Source organism: Plecotus auritus, assembly GCF_963455305.1.
Source record: "Plecotus auritus genome assembly, chromosome: 2".
Lineage (NCBI taxonomy): Eukaryota > Metazoa > Chordata > Mammalia > Chiroptera > Vespertilionidae > Plecotus > Plecotus auritus.
In genome coordinates this window covers 11,359,306-11,374,754 of record NC_137771.1, presented here as the reverse complement: position 1 = coordinate 11,374,754, position 15,449 = coordinate 11,359,306, and the positions used below count along the sequence as shown (strand labels likewise).

The window sequence follows — 15,449 nt, the reverse complement described above, 5'->3', positions numbered from 1 at the left end:
TTTGCAAAGATTCAGCTTCAGGGATCATTGGAATAAAGCAATGGTGACCACAGAGTGTCTTTGGTTGATGCTGAAAGCTCTGGACTGGTGGTGGAGGTGACGAGTGTCGTTGGCAGTGCTGTCACACTAACTGTGCTTATCGTCCTGTTTAGGAGATAGCCCGCTTGCTGGCCCTGGAGGAGGCAACCCTGAGCACTGATCTGCAGCAGGGCTATGCCCTCAAGAGTCTCACAGGTAGAGAAAGCCGCCAGGCCCTTCCTTTAGGGCACCCTGGGTGCAGTTTGGGGACTGACCCTTAGTTCCTTGGGTGCTGAGGTTGACCATAGTGCACATTTAAGTTCTGCATTTTTCTCTTTATCTGTGGGTTTACAGTTTTGAGCTCCTGTTCTCTATTGACTAGTACACTCCTTGAGCACCTGCTCTGTGTCAGCCACAAAGATAGCTTTTTTCTGCTTTTGAGTTGTTCATTATCTTTTGAAGACACAGACCTTCCCTGCTTATATTCTCATTCAGAGCTTTTGCAGCAACTTTTTCTTGTCCCCGCAGGCCTTCTTTCCTCGTTTGTCGAGGTAGAATCCATCAAGAGGCACTTTAAAAGTCGCTTGGTGGGTACAGTGCTGAATGGATACCTGTGCCTGCGAAAGCTGGTGGTGCAGAGGACCAAGCTGATCGATGAGACCCAGGATATGCTGCTGGAGATGCTGGAGGACATGACCACAGGTAGCACTGCCAGGGGCCTGGAGCCCAAGGCCCCCGTGTCCCTTCTGGGTCTGCCTGGGCACACGAGTCTGATTTCCCTGAGTTCTGCAGAGCCGAGGAGGGGTGCAAACATGTCCATGCATTCAAGTAGAGAAGGAGGAGAAACTTCTCTCAAGAGAAGACTGGTTCTTGGAGTTGTAAAATTCCAGAGCTGGGCTCAGTCAAGCAGAAAGAGGCCAAAGCTTCTCAAGTTGGTGTCTTCCATTGGTTATAGAAAATCCTTAGCCATTATCCCTTGTCCCTGGGAACTCCACTCACTCTGTCATCCATATTTCTTCACCTCTCTTTCATAGTGCTTACCTCCCTGTGTCTTTATGCTGATTTTGGATGATTTTCTCTATTCTATCGTTCAATTTATTAATTTTTTTCCTATACTCTATGCTACCTGTTTAATCTACCTAGTGTAGTGCAGTGGTGAGAGCCAAATTTTTTAAACTTAAACAACTTCTAACGCCACTTCTTCAAAATAGACTCGCCCAGGCCGTGGTATTTTGTGGAAGAGCCACACTCAAGGGGCCAAAGAGCCGCATGTGGCCCGCGAGCCGCAGTTTGCCGACCACTGACCTAGTGTGTTCTTATAGTTCTATGTAGATTTTATAGCCTTCCGGCTTTTTATTTACATTTCCCATCCCTTTTATACTCTTTCAACATATCAAACATATTTCTATGCCTGGTAATTCTAAAATTTGAAATATTTATTAATCTGATTCATCTGTGTGTTATTTTGGCTCTTATGGTACCTTAAACTTTTTTCTATTTTATGATTATTTATTTATTTATTTATTTATTTATTTATTTATTGTGTTTTGAGGATTTATCTGGAAATTCTTCAAGACTGGAGTCTAAGAACTTTTTTTTTAAAGAGAGTATTTGTAACTGCTTCTATGAGGCATCTCAGGGCACTGCCATCCCAGGGCTTGCCTTCAACAAAGTTCTAAACTTTGGGTTTTCAGACCTCTGAGGTAATATGAGTCACAAACCTTTGAATGGCTGAGTTTGCAGAGATTTTTTTTCCTCCCTCTACTCAATGACACATTTTAAGGGAAGACAATTTCCTGTCAGTTATTTGCCTGGGAGAAAAGGCGAGACATTTCTAGTTGAACCTTAAACCAAGGTATAGCTCTTTTAGGGCACCAGATTTACGTGTGTGCAGGGCATTCCCGCTAGACTTTCCACCCTGGCAGGTTTGGGGCTTTGTGTCCGGCTCTTAGATCTTGGCAGGTTATGGAAGCCAAAGTTCAAGGCAAAAGCAACTCAGTGTTTTGCTAACTTTCCTGGTTCCTGATTTCTCTTAGATTTTGGCCTTTGCTAGTGTGGCAGTTCACTGATACCTTTTTATTCAACATTTTAAGTTATTTTTAAGTGGGGAGTAGGTCAGGGAACATAGTCTGCTATATTAGCAGACACGGAGGTCCTTCTGTTGCCATTTTATTATGCCATGCATGGCTCGTTTGTCGCTTTGTCACTTGGACTCTTTTCAACAGGATATTTCTTCTTTGTATGACTTGAAGTTATGTCTTTGGCTTATAGAAGGCAATCCAACTAATCATTTAGGATGAAGCTTATAACTTCTTCTTGATTTGACTGAAATACAGTTAGGATCTTGTTAAAATGTCAAATATTTGACATTTTTAGGTACCTATATTGGTCAAGCAATGCGAGGTTATAATTCTGAAAGGAAGACATGTACACAACTGATCATGATGTATGGTGTTGACTTGGGTTTAAGGCTTTCAAACAGAATGTGGTGTGAGGATAAAAATCAATCAGCTTCAAGTTTCCAGTTGAACTGTTGATATTGCCATGTAGGGCATTTAAAAACGTACCAGGCAGAAAGACTCTGTCACTGATGATACTTCATTCAAAACATCATCCTGGTTTCTGTGTGTGAATTGGTTTCCCTAACTGACTTGACTGCTTTGATTTCTGGCAGGTACAGAATCGGAAACCAAGGCCTTCATGGCTGTGTGCATTGAGACAGCCAAGCGCTACAATCTGGATGACTACCGGACTCCTGTCTTCATCTTTGAGAGGCTCTGCAGCATCATTTATCCCGTAAGCAGTGGTACTTCCCAGGCTCTCGGGGCATCTGCCTGAGCCTTTCTGCCCTGAAATCTCTTGGTGATCCATTGTAGTCATAGGCAATCTTACCGGCTGTGTGCCATCTAGTTAACATTTTAGAAGCCACCACTGACATAAAACCAGAAGCAACCTCATAATAAATTTTCCTGATCTTGATGATAAAAAATCGAAAGACCTTCCTTGGTCTTATTTCCTAGATATAAGGTAAGATCAGCCTTTTTAAAAACCTAGGTCTAACCTCCCATTGCCAGAATCCCACTGATATCAGTCCGATATGCTGTGAAAGAACAGTATTGAGCTGGTGTATAAGAAATGTTCACTACCCTCTTCCCCCGGTTTGAGTACACATGCATGAATATTTGTTCCCTGGCCTGAGCTGTGGAGAAGCATAGTGTGAGCCAAAGATCCTCTCTTGTTATTGAGAAAGGATGAAAAACACCAGTGTCCTCAGTTATTGATGAGAGGTCATTGGGAGTGGGCATGTCTGATGCTCTGTAATATAAAGGAGACCCTTTTCTTGACTCAAGGGCCATCAGTATCAGAGTCATTAGCCTCAAATCGGTCAGCATCACATGAGACGAGCAGGTGGAGGAAAGCCCCCTCTTCCTCACTTCAGTAACACAGCTTTCATGTCACGCCTCACCTTCTTACTTAGGTTTCTCTCCTAGCCCACCCTTGAGTTTCAGAGGAGATGCTTGATATTTACGGCTGTTTGAATTATATTTGGATTTTTGGAATCACCCCGAGCTTCCTATTTTTTATATCTTTAAATGTGTAGGGAACTGGATGAGTCTGGTGTGTTTCCCTCAGTGTTTATGGAACAAGGCAGTATGGTATAAACCTAAAAGGCTGCTGCCATCCCTCTACACATATCTTTATGCCGTCCTTTCTGATGCCTCCTTCTCTCTGCTCTTTAGGAGGAGAATGAAGTCACTGAGTTCTTTGTGACCCTGGAGAAGGATCCCCAACAAGAAGACTTCTTACAGGGCAGGATGCCTGGCAACCCATACAGCAGCAACGAGCCAGGCATCGGGCCACTTATGAGGGATATAAAGAACAAGATTTGCCAGGACTGTGACTTGGTGGCTCTCCTGGAGGATGACAGTGGGATGGAGGTAACAAGCATGGGATAGCTGCTATGGTTAAGAGCATGGGCTGAGATGAGATCCAAGTTCCTTCCTTTAGTAGCTGGTTAACGTTTGGCAGCTAGCTTGCTTCAGCTTTCTCATCTATAAATGGGGGCCAATGATTCCCACTTACCTGATGTAAAGGTTAATTACCTTTAAAGGGCTCTGCCCCAGGCCTGGCATGAGGTAAGCAAAGGATTGGTGGCTGTCACTTGTCATGGGATAGACTTTTAGTATTCTTGTTGCTCTGGCAGAGGCTTCCCAGTGATTCCCATTAATTTCCCTAAACACTGGCACATGAGCTCTGGTGCAGATTACTGGCTCTGTATCTGGCACCTTCTGGTAGATAGCCTCTAGGGTCTGGTGTTAATATATACCTAGTGAAAGCAGGTTGGATGAAATAGAGAAAGTGGCTTTTTCTGGTGCTGAGCCTGAAAATGGACTCAGGCTAAGAGAAGGTCTTCAGCAGGGGTTTTTAGCCCAGAATCCATGGTTTGGGTTAAGGGTGTTTGCAACCCAAGAAATTGTGCATAAAATTTTGTGTTGTGCACACATGTGCATATTTTAGAGAGGGAGAGTCGATTGATCCTCAACACATAAAAATTATGAAGTATGAACCACTGCTATAAAGTGCCCTTTGATCTTGAAATTGACTTGCCTTACAATTACCTGGAATAACAGCCTCATCTACTTTTCTATTCAGCTTCTAGTGAACAATAAAATCATTAGTTTGGACCTTCCTGTGGCTGAAGTTTACAAGAAGGTCTGGTGTACCACGAATGAGGTATGTGCTTGTGTTCCTGCTTGGAGGTGTGATTTTACTTTTCTGATGTGTGCAGACTTGTACCAGGAGGAGCTGCTTCGGTCATCACTTACCCAGCTTGGAGCAGCTCTTAAGCTGCCCTTCCTCTGACTGGTTGTGGAGAGAACCAGGCAACTTGCCCTCTGCTTGAAACACTTGGCTAGGGAAGGTAGAAGAGCTTCAGGAAAGGATGAGTGTTTTCTGCTGTGCAGCCAGGCTGAGCAAAGTCTGAGGAAGCACTGTGATGGGGGGGCGGGGAGGTAGGAATGCCTGCTCTCTCGTACTGTTTCTGTGTAGGCACCTCGTGACTGAAATGAATCCCCAGCTTTTGGGGGCCTGCTCAATTATCAGAACATTTTCCCAGTGGCTGTCAGGGGAGCATATTTTCTGTTCTACTGGTTGGGGAATTGAGGAGGGAAAAGAAAATGAAGGAAGCATAGCTCTCTGGTCCTTTTGGCCACTGCAGTACTATCTGCTCATGCAAGTCTTAGGTATTTTCCTCCCACCCTCCCTCCTCTTTTCTTAACCTCTCTGTTCCTTCCCCTCCATTTCTTTATTTCTTCCTTTTTTTTTTTTTTTTTTTTTTTAAGAAATCTTTATTGTTCAGATTATTACAGATGTTCCTCTTTTTCCCCCCCATAGCTCCCCTCCACCCAGTCCCCCCGCCCCCTTGCCCTTACCCCCCGCAACTATCCTCATCCATAGGTGTAAGATTTTTGTCCAATCTCTTTGTGCACCCCTCACGCCCCCTTCCCCCCAAGAATTGTCAGTCCACTCCCTTTCTATGCCCCTGATTCTGTTATATTCACCAGTCCATTCTGTTCTTCAGATTTTTTTATTGACTTGATTTTTAGATTCACTTGTTGATAGATATGTATTTGTTGTCACTTTGTTGTTCATAATTTTTATCTTTACCTTTTTCTTCTTCCTGTTCTTGAAGAATACCATTCAGCATTTCATATAATACTGGTTTGGTGGTGATGAACTCCTTTAGCTTTTTCATATCTGTGAAGCTCTTTATCTGATGTTCACTTGTAAATGATAGCTTTGCTGGGTAGAGTAATCTTGGTTGTAGGTTCTTGCTGTTCATCACTTTAAATATTTCTTTTTTTTTTTTTTAAATAAATCTTTATTCAGATTATTACAATTATTTCTCCTTTTTCCCCCCATAGCTCCCCTCCACCCATTTCCCACCCCACCTTCTGCCCTTACCTCCCCCCCACTGTCCTCATCCATAGGTGTATGATTTTTGTCCATTCTCTTCATGAACCCCCCATACCCCTCTCCCCCTGAGAATTATCAGTCCACTCCCTTTCTATGCCCCTGATTCTATTATATTCACCAGATTATTCTGCTCCTCAGGTTTTTAATTCACTTGATTTTTAGGTTCGCTTGTTGATAGATATGTATTTGTTGTTCATAATTTTTCTCTTTACTTTTTTCTTCTTCCTCTTCTTTAAGAATACCTTTCAGCATTTCATATAATACTGGTTTGGTGGTGATGAACTCCTTCAGCTTTTTCTTATCTGTGAAGCTCTTTATCTGCCCTTCAATTCTGAATGATAGCTTTGCTGGGTAGAGTAATCTTGGTTGTAGGTTCTTGCTATTTATCACATTGAAAATTTCTTGCCACTCCCGTCTGGCCTGCATAGTTTCTGTTGAGAAGTCAGCTGACAGTCGTATGGGTGCTCCCTTGTAGGTAATTAACTGTTTTTCTCTTGCTGCTTTTAATATTCTCTCTTTGTCTTTTGCTCTTGGCATTTTAATTATGATGTGTCTTGGTGTGGTCCTCTTTGGATTCCTTTTGTTTGGGGTTCTGTGTGTTTCCTGGACTTGTAAGTCTATTTCTTTCACCAGGTGGGGGAAGTTTTCGGTCATTATTTCTTCAAATAGGTTTTCAGTATCTTGCTCTCTCTCTTCTTCTGGCACCCCCATAATTCTGATGTTGGTACGCTTGAAGTTGTCCCAGAGTCTTCTTACATTATCTTCAACTTTTTGGATTTTTTTTTTTTGCTTTTTGCTTTTTTGGTTGAGTGTTTTTTGCTTCTTTGTATTTCAATTCTTTGACTTGATTCTTGTGTTCCTCTATTCTGTTTCTGGGTCTCTGTATAATATTTTTTATTTCAGTCAGTGTATGTTTAATTTCTAGTTGGTCCTTTTTCATATCTTCGAGGGTCTCGTTATATTTATCGGCCTTTTCTAGGATATTCTTAAAAAGTCTTATAACGGTGGTTTTGAATTCTATATCCAGTCGTTTGTTTTCCTCCATTTCTTTCGTTTGTGATCTGATTCTTTGACCCCGCATTTTCATTGATTCCCTGAGTTGGTAAGGTAGATATTTGTGCTAGGTTTCCAATATGGCCCAGTGGGTCTGCTTCCCCAGTTAACCTGAGGTGGACACTCTTGGTGCACCCCTTTGTGGACTGTGTGTACAGCCTTGTTGTAATTAAGTCTTTATTGTTGTTGGTATCACTGGGAAGAATTGACCTCCGGGTCAGTTGGCTGTAAGGATCAGCTGTGTCTATGCTGGGAGAAGCCCGGTGCTGGAGACAGCCCTATAGGATTAGACTTGCCAAATTGCAATAGCCTCTGTGCTCAGCTTGGATGGGGTGGAGCCTCAGTCTTGGCTTCCTCTCAGCCCCGCCCCTGCGCGCACGTGCGCTTTCAGTCCTCCGCCTTCCCCAGCTCGAGTCTCCGCCTGAGAGTCCAGACTCCCCCCACAAGAGCGTGGGTCCCCAGGGGCTCGCCTGGAACCGGGGTTCACTGCAGTCAGAACTGGGGCACAGTGCCGTCAGGAGCCTCTGACTCCCCTCCACCAGGGAAAGCCCGCGGCAACCTCCGCAGCCTTTGTGCGCACCGGCGCGCGTGCGCCTTCAGACTTCTGTCTTTCCCAGCTCGAGTCTCCGCCCGAGAGTCCAGACTCCCCCCAGAAGAGCGTGGGTCCCCAGGGGCTCGCCTGGAACTGGGGTTCACTGCAGTCAGAACTGGGGCTCAGTGCAGTCAGAATCCTCTGACTCCCCTCCACTAGGGAAAGCCTGTGGCAACCCCCGCAGCCTTTGTGCGCACCAGCGCGCGTGCGCCTTCAGACTTCTGTCTTTCCCAGCTCGAGTCTCCGCCCGAGAGTCCAGACTCCCCCCAGAAGAGCGTGGGTCCCCAGGGGTTCGCCCGGAACTGGGGTTCAGTGCAGTCAGAACTGGGGTTCAGTGCGGTCAGAGGCTTCCTTCCCCCTTCCGCCAGAGGAAGTCAGCCAGGCTCTCAGCCGCCCTTCCTCTCTGCGCGCACAAAGCCCCTTTGCCGTACCTCCAATTCTCTGTGAGCTTTTCTCCTTCCTTCTAGTTGTAGAATTTTCACTCAGCCTGCTTTCCTGTGGTTCTGGATGGTGTCTGTTCTGTCTTTTAGTTGTAGTTTTGAAATTGTTGTGCGAGGCAGCAGTTTAGGTGTTTACCTATGCCGCCATCTTGGTTTCTCTCTCCACTTTGAATATTTCTTGCCACTTCCTTCTGGCCTGCATAGTTTCTGTTGAGAAATCAGCTGACAGTCGTATGGGTACTCCCTTGTAGGTAACTGTTTTTCTCTTGCTGCTTTCAAGATTCTTTCTTTGTCTTTTACCTTTGGCATTTTAATTATGATGTGTCTTGGTGTGGTCCTCTTTGGATTCCTTTTGTTTGGGGTTCTCTGCACTTCCTGGACTTGTAAGTCTGTTTCTTTCACTAGGTAGGGGAAGTTTTCTGTTATTATTTCTTCTAATAGGTTTTCAGTATCTTGCTCTCTCTCTTCTTCTGGCACCCCCATAATTCGGATGTTGGTATGCTTGAAGTTGTCCCAGAGGCTCTTTACACTATCTTCATATTTTTGGATTCTTTTTTCTTTTCTGGTTGGCTGTTTTTTGCTTCCTCATATTTCAAATCTTTGATTTGATTCTTGGGATCCTCTAGTCTACTGTTGAATGTCTGTATATTATTTATTTCAGACAGTGTATGCTTAATTTCTGACTGGTCCTTTTCCATTTTTTTTGGCATTCTCATTAAGATCCTTGAAGCTCTTACTAAATTCCTTGGAGGTCTTACTAAGTTTCTCGGAGGTTTCTAGAAGATTCTTTGAGTAACCTTATAATTGTGGTTTTGCACTCTATATCCAGTAGTTTGCTTTCCTCCATTTCTTTCATTTGTGACATGTTTCTTTGTCTCCGCATTTTGGCTGCTTCCCTGGGTTGATGGAGTGGCTTTGTGTTAGGTGTCCTATAGGGCCCAGTGGCTCAGCCTCCCCAATCACCTAAGGTGGACATTCTTGGTGCACCCCTTTGTGGGCTGTGTGCACAGTCTTGTAGTTAAGTCTTGATTGTTGTTGGTATCACTGGGAGGAATTGACCTCCAGGACAATTGGCTATGAGGATCAGCTGTGTCTACGATGGGAGAACTTCTGTGATAGAGACACCCTTATGAGGCAAGACTTGCTTCAGTGGGGCTTTGGTGCTCACTGAGTCTCCCCTCTGAGTGTGTCCCTTATGGATCTGAGGAGTTGTAATCTGGATGGTCCTACTCTGGCTCTTGGATCTCCAAGGAGGTGCTAATTTAGCCTCTACCTGAGGCCACCCAGCAGGAGCTATGGAGAGATCTGCAGATTCCTCTTTTCAGGGTTTTGGAGGTGCCCAGATAAGGCCCAGCTGTGAAGCAGTGCAAGCTGCTGTGGGGCCTTAGGCCTTCTTTTGGATGTTCTGGGTCTCTCTGACTCACCTGCAGTTTGTTAGGTAAGTTTAGATTTCAAAGGACCAGGCCATTCATATGCAAAAGCCTCTGCACACAGCTTGGATGGGGTGGAGTCTCAGGGCGGGGCAAACAGCAGTGGCTTCCCATCAGCCCTTCCCTAAGAGGCCCCCGGGTCTCAGTGTCCCTCAGTAATCACTGCAAGCATCTCTGAGAGGAAGCCGCCCTTGTGTTCCGCCTGCTGCCAGACAGTCCAGTTTCTCCCCGTATGAGTCTGGGTCCCCAGAGTCTCGCCTGGAACTGGAGTTCAGAGTAGATGGGAGCTTGTGTCTCCCTGCAGATTGAAAAAGCCAGCCGCGTACTCAGTTGCCAGCCCTCTCCGCGCACATGCGCGCCTCCGTGCCTCTGCATTTTACTTCCGCAGATCCTCTGAGTCTCAGTGTGCTTTTCTCTTCCCTTCTAGTTGTAGAGTTTCCACTTAGCCAGCTTTCCTGTGGTTCTGGATAATGTCCGTTTTGTCTTTTAGTTGTAGTTTTGAAGTGGTTGTACGAGGCAGCAAGTTCAGGTGTTTACCTATGCCGCCATCTTGGTTTCTCCTGTTGCATATTTTTGCTTCTCTCTCACTGTGCTGGGAATCCTGGACACTGTTTACTGTTGGTCAGCTGCCAGCTGGGGAGATCTAGTGTTGTGGACTGCCCCATCCAATACATCTTGTCACTGACAGTTTAGCATCAAAACAGAACGATGCAGATGTAATCCCTGATGCACATAAAAAGTTACGCTCAAGCTTCTATGAATGCCTTTGTAAATGTGGTATGGAACCCAAAGAATACACACAGACATCCCCCTAGAAGTTGAGGATCACTCAACCTTCACATTAGTGTGCTTAATCCCTAATGTGAAGGGTTGTTCTGACAAAGTCCAGAGTTTGTGGCAGCTTTTTATTTGAGGCTTCATCAACTTCCTTCTTACTTACCTCATAAACAGCCCATCTCTTTATTTTTATTTTTTGAAATTTATCTTTATTGTTGAAAGTATTACAGATGCCCCTCTCACCCACCATGGACCCCCCCCCCCCCTCTAATTCCTTCCCATACCCTCCCCAGGCCTTCCTTGCAATGGCCCATCTCTTAGCTACTGACTGGAGCCTGTCCTGTTTTCTAAGCCTCTTTCTGTCCATGATCTATGGCTGTTCTCTCTCTCAGCCTCCATAGCTGAGAAGTGGCCTTTCTGACAGCTTTTCTCCTCCAGGTTTTCTCCTGTTGCTGAGCATGGCTTAGAGGCAGCCATCATTTCATATATTGTGACCTCAAGCCCCCATTTCTCACCTCCAAAATGAGGATAGTGTAAATGCTAGAGTGCTTAACTCATTTACCTGGGGTATAACAAATGTTCATGATCCTCCAATTTACATGTTCATGATCCTCCAAATGTTCATGATCCTCCAAATCAGTCTTCTGATTTGCCAGAGACTTACTCCTCATTATTCTATCAGGTTAGAGGTTTTAGTTTGAGGACATTAGGATGTCCTTGCTGTCTGGTTAAATGAAGCCCGTAGGTTCTCCACAGGCAAAGATTGATGCATTGTCTTTTCTTGCTTTTGGTTCCTGAGACTTGAACCAAAGCCCTTTGATCCTCCCTTGTCCTGACTTTTTTGAGTGGTGGTCCTTATTAGTTAGAGTTTCTGCTCCTAAAGCAGGCACAGGCTTGGCCGTAGACTTGGGCTTACAGCGGGGTAACTTAGAACAAGCTGTTTAACCGTGTACAGAAGGGTAAATAAAGCGCTTAACTAGCATAGTACTTAGCACAGAGTAAAACAATAAATAATAGTTGTTAGAGTTATTACATAGAGTTTAATGAAACTAAATGGGATAGTGTCGGTAAAATGCTTCATGTAATTCCTAGTCTAAGTAGACACTAAATGAAATAGCTTCCTTCCCCTTAAGGAAATGGAGTGCATTTGGATTCTAGATACTGTGGTCCACATGTAGAGAAACAGAAGTTGTCCACACTGCTGAAGCATTACTTGAGACCAGGTATTCAGATCTTTGTATTTTTGGGGCCTATTTACAAGTACCTTTCTTCAACTTTCTCTGCTCAGGGAGAACCCATGAGGATTGTTTATCGAATGCGGGGGCTGCTGGGTGATGCCACTGAGGAGTTCATCGAGTCCCTGGATTCCACCACAGGTGTTGCCCTTTTCATGGTTATTGCTGCATGTTGGGTTGAGGTTTAGAACCAATCAGAGGTTCATGTCCTGGGACTTAGAGGTATTCTGGGCAAATACTCTGATCAGAATTGAGGGGAGATTACTTCTCTGACTGAGGAAAAACACAGGTATCTATGGCCTGATTCAGATACCTCTGGGGTTAGGAAGAAAAAAACACAACCAGCCTTGGGAAAAACAATGCAATTAGCCACAAATTTGAGTGTAGATTTATTTTTAGCTTAGTTTTTTTTTTTTTTTTTCCCATTGATGGTTGTGGTACTTATATTTTCACATATTTGAGTAAATAATTTTAATTGACTTGAATCTTTTAAAAAGCTACTGAGAGTGAGGTGGTGTAGTTTAATATACAGTATTGACCCCTTTTATTGGCTGTCTTTATTGGAGATATGAAAAAAGGGAAATAGCTACCAGCCTGGAAGAAGACTGTCCGTTTTATGCCCATTTTCACCTTTTCCTCTGTCTGCTCGGCTTCCCTTCTCCTCCAGATGAAGAAGAAGATGAAGAAGAAGTGTATAAGATGGCTGGTGTGATGGCCCAGTGTGGGGGTCTGGAATGCATGCTTAACAGATTGGCAGGGATCAAAGATTTCAAGCAGGGACGACACCTTCTAACAGTGAGTTGGAGGCAGTAAGGTGGGACCAGCCTTCTGCTTTGGGAGAGACCCCTATGGAAAGAAGCTTGTGGTCATTGTGCCATTTAACTCCAGAGGGCAGCATGGTGCCATGGACCAGTGCAAGCCAGTGAAGGCAACTTCCCTGAGCTCTACATCTAGGCTCTTTTTCCTCACTACCCTCTTCCTGGCCCACTCCCCCAAAATGCCAGTGTGATGGCAGCCTTTGCTAAGTCCCTTTAGTCACTTGTGGAACCAATGTCTGATTGTCTTTTCCTAAAAAAAAAAAAAACAGTACTTGTATCTGTTATTATTATTGCTTTAAATTTTGTAAGTAATCCTTTCATTTCTTGTACGATTTTTGTTTGATTACTTATTGGTCTCATTAGAAAGGAAAGAGGATTTCAAAGGCAGCACAGAAATTACACTATGATTTTTACCTCTAGTGGCTGTGAGAACATATATTACTGTGATGTGTCTTAAATGACCTACATGGTTCTGAGCTGCCACAGACCATGAGCTTTGGGATCTTACTGTTGACTATTAGTTAAGAGTCTTGAGTTAGTACTAGAATTTCCCCCAAGGCAGCAGAGCATCACCTGTTTCATTAGGGATTGGTGTCTCTGCCAGGGTTTTAGAGATGGTGGGGACTTACCCAGCCCACAAAGAGCTACTTTTGGAGAACATTGCTGTTTAAATTGCCCACCTGGTGTGGGATCTCAGCCTCCTTACCATGTCCCCTTAAGGAACACTTCTCGGCTGCCCTCTGGGTTTCAGGAAGAGTACCTGCTGATTGTACATGACCCCTCTTAAGCATTCCGCTCCTGCTTGCCCACATCTTCACTCCCAGGTGGTTTCATGGGTGTTGACTGGCTTTTCTTGTCAGGTGCTGCTGAAATTGTTCAGTTACTGTGTGAAGGTGAAAGTCAACCGGCAGCAGCTGGTCAAGCTGGAAATGAACACTTTGAATGTCATGCTGGGGACTCTAAACTTGGTAAGTAAAGAGTGTGGGCTGCAAAAGATAGAGTCCTGAAAGTCCTGGCGGGGGAAAGACAGCTCAATTCTGGACTCAGATGAAATGGACTGTGGCCTTTTCAAGCGCTTCATCTGTCTGTCTGGATCATTCCGGTGTCCCTTGTCCTACTTGCTCACCCTATGTTGTCACCATGACACCCAAGAGCTTCCTTGTCCCTTTCCTGAATTCAGATCAGAGACAAGAGGAAGTTAGTAATTAAAACAGTCCAGACCACACACCAGTGGAAAAGTAGTGCCACTCACCGCAGGGCAACCAGAAAGATAAGTGGAGCATCACATTTCACTACCCTCAAAGCCCACATGCTGTCTCTCCCTGAGAACATGGACACACACCATCTCTGGGAAGTCAGGCCATGAAGGCCATCTTCAGGGAGCAGATCCCATCAATGAGTGGTTGTGTTGCTGTCCCCAGAGTGACTGTGTCTCCTCCTACAGGCCCTGGTAGCTGAGCAGGAAAGCAAGGACAGTGGTGGTGCAGCTGTGGCCGAGCAGGTGCTTAGCATCATGGAGATCATTCTGGATGAGTCCAATGCTGAGCCCCTGAGTGAGGACAAGGTGAGTGAGCCCAGCCTGTGCTCTGCAGACACTGGAACCTGCACTGTCTCATTGCCAGCAGCAGGCTCGTTTGTGTCTCACTGTGTCACCCAAGAGTGACTGAACCCGCTCACCTATGGGAATGGCAAGGCTCAACTAATTAATGGTGACATCATTGCATTAAAGCCTGAAAGCTGTGGATTCAGAGGAAACAAAGCTGCTAGGGATATTCTTGCACTCAGAAGCTGCTCATTAATTGAATTCTACATGTTCCAGCTGATAGACAGGGGCCTTAGTCCAACCCTTCACCTCACAGTGGAGGAAGTAAGCCCAGAGAAATGCAGTGAGCTGTTCAGTCTAGAACCCGGGTCTTCAACTCCCAGTTCAATTTCTCTTCACTTACTGCACCATTGCCGCCCTCCATTCTTATTGATGCGAATGTTTTGGCTAGAGATATGACGAATAAATGAGTATCAGGGAGCCTACATTCTCTTGAGGGAGCGGAGATTGTACTCTGATCACCTGTGACTATTAACAAAGCCATCACAGAAATTCAAAAACTAATCTATCAAGTGGAACTCACACTGTTTATTCCCTAGGTAGTGCTGAGTCCCTTGGGTTCTTTCAGGGCTCCTGATAGCTGATGGAAGTGCTGCGGCCAAGTCCTGACCCCATTAAGGACCCTCCTATCCTCTTTCCTATTGCAGGGCAACCTCCTCCTAACCGGGGACAAAGATCAGTTGGTGATGCTCTTGGACCAGATCAACAGCACCTTCGTTCGCTCCAACCCGAGTGTGCTCCAGGGCCTGCTGCGCATCATCCCCTACCTTTCCTTTGGGGAGGTGGAGAAAATGCAGATCTTGGTGGAGCGGTTCAAACCGTACTGCAGCTTTGAGAAGTATGTTGCTTGGACTTCATATGGCAAAGGGAGAGTCCCCACAAAAGCCTAGAACTGGTTCTGGGAGACTGAGGAAGAATCACCTGAATTTTGATCAGATTTTTACATGCCAGTCTGGTGGACCTTTAAGGGGCTTACTCTAATTGGAGAATCCATAGTGAAAATATATTGTGTGAAATTGGCTCTGCAGAGAAGGCGAAGTGGATGTAAGATGGGAAAGAGGGTATGACAAGCTGGGGGATGGAGGAGGTATGAGGGAGAGAGGTAGGAACCAGATCAGCTTAAGGAGTTTAGACTTGATCCTATAGACTGTTGAAGGTTGTTCAGCTTATGCTAGTCCTTTCACACCTTCAGACTCTTGGCTCTTCCCATGTAGGTATGATGAAGATCACAGTGGCGATGATAAAGTCTTCCTGGACTGCTTCTGTAAAATAGCAGCCGGCATCAAGAACAACAGCAATGGGCACCAGCTAAAGGACCTGATTCTCCAGAAGGGAATCACCCAGAATGCACTTGACTACATGAAAAAGCACATTCCTAGTGCCAAAAAGTAAGAAGCGGCTTTGGCAAAGTGACTGCTTACCTTCCCCTTGTCCTGGTTCTTTCCGCCTCCATCATCTTGGCATAATTATTCCCCTTTGCCCTCCTTGGGGGTCTCCCTCCTCTTCT

General features: G+C 45.1%; 1 protein-coding gene across 5 annotated transcripts in view; it reads left to right on the top strand.

Moving 5' to 3' along the window:
- UBR4 (ubiquitin protein ligase E3 component n-recognin 4) overlaps nt 1-15,449 on the top strand; it is a 127,595-nt gene that overhangs the window by 94,359 nt on the left and 17,787 nt on the right. For all 5 annotated transcript variants that reach the window (XM_080654323.1, XM_080654322.1, XM_080654324.1 and 2 more), the window contains 11 exons: nt 153-234; nt 547-720; nt 2,693-2,814; nt 3,759-3,956; nt 4,672-4,752; nt 11,575-11,662; nt 12,189-12,316; nt 13,200-13,307; nt 13,784-13,903; nt 14,590-14,780; nt 15,157-15,330. In XM_080654323.1, the coding sequence (XP_080510449.1) occupies nt 153-234; nt 547-720; nt 2,693-2,814; nt 3,759-3,956; nt 4,672-4,752; nt 11,575-11,662; nt 12,189-12,316; nt 13,200-13,307; nt 13,784-13,903; nt 14,590-14,780; nt 15,157-15,330 (1,466 nt within the window). The remainder of the gene's footprint in view (nt 1-152; nt 235-546; nt 721-2,692; nt 2,815-3,758; nt 3,957-4,671; nt 4,753-11,574; nt 11,663-12,188; nt 12,317-13,199; nt 13,308-13,783; nt 13,904-14,589; nt 14,781-15,156; nt 15,331-15,449) is intronic.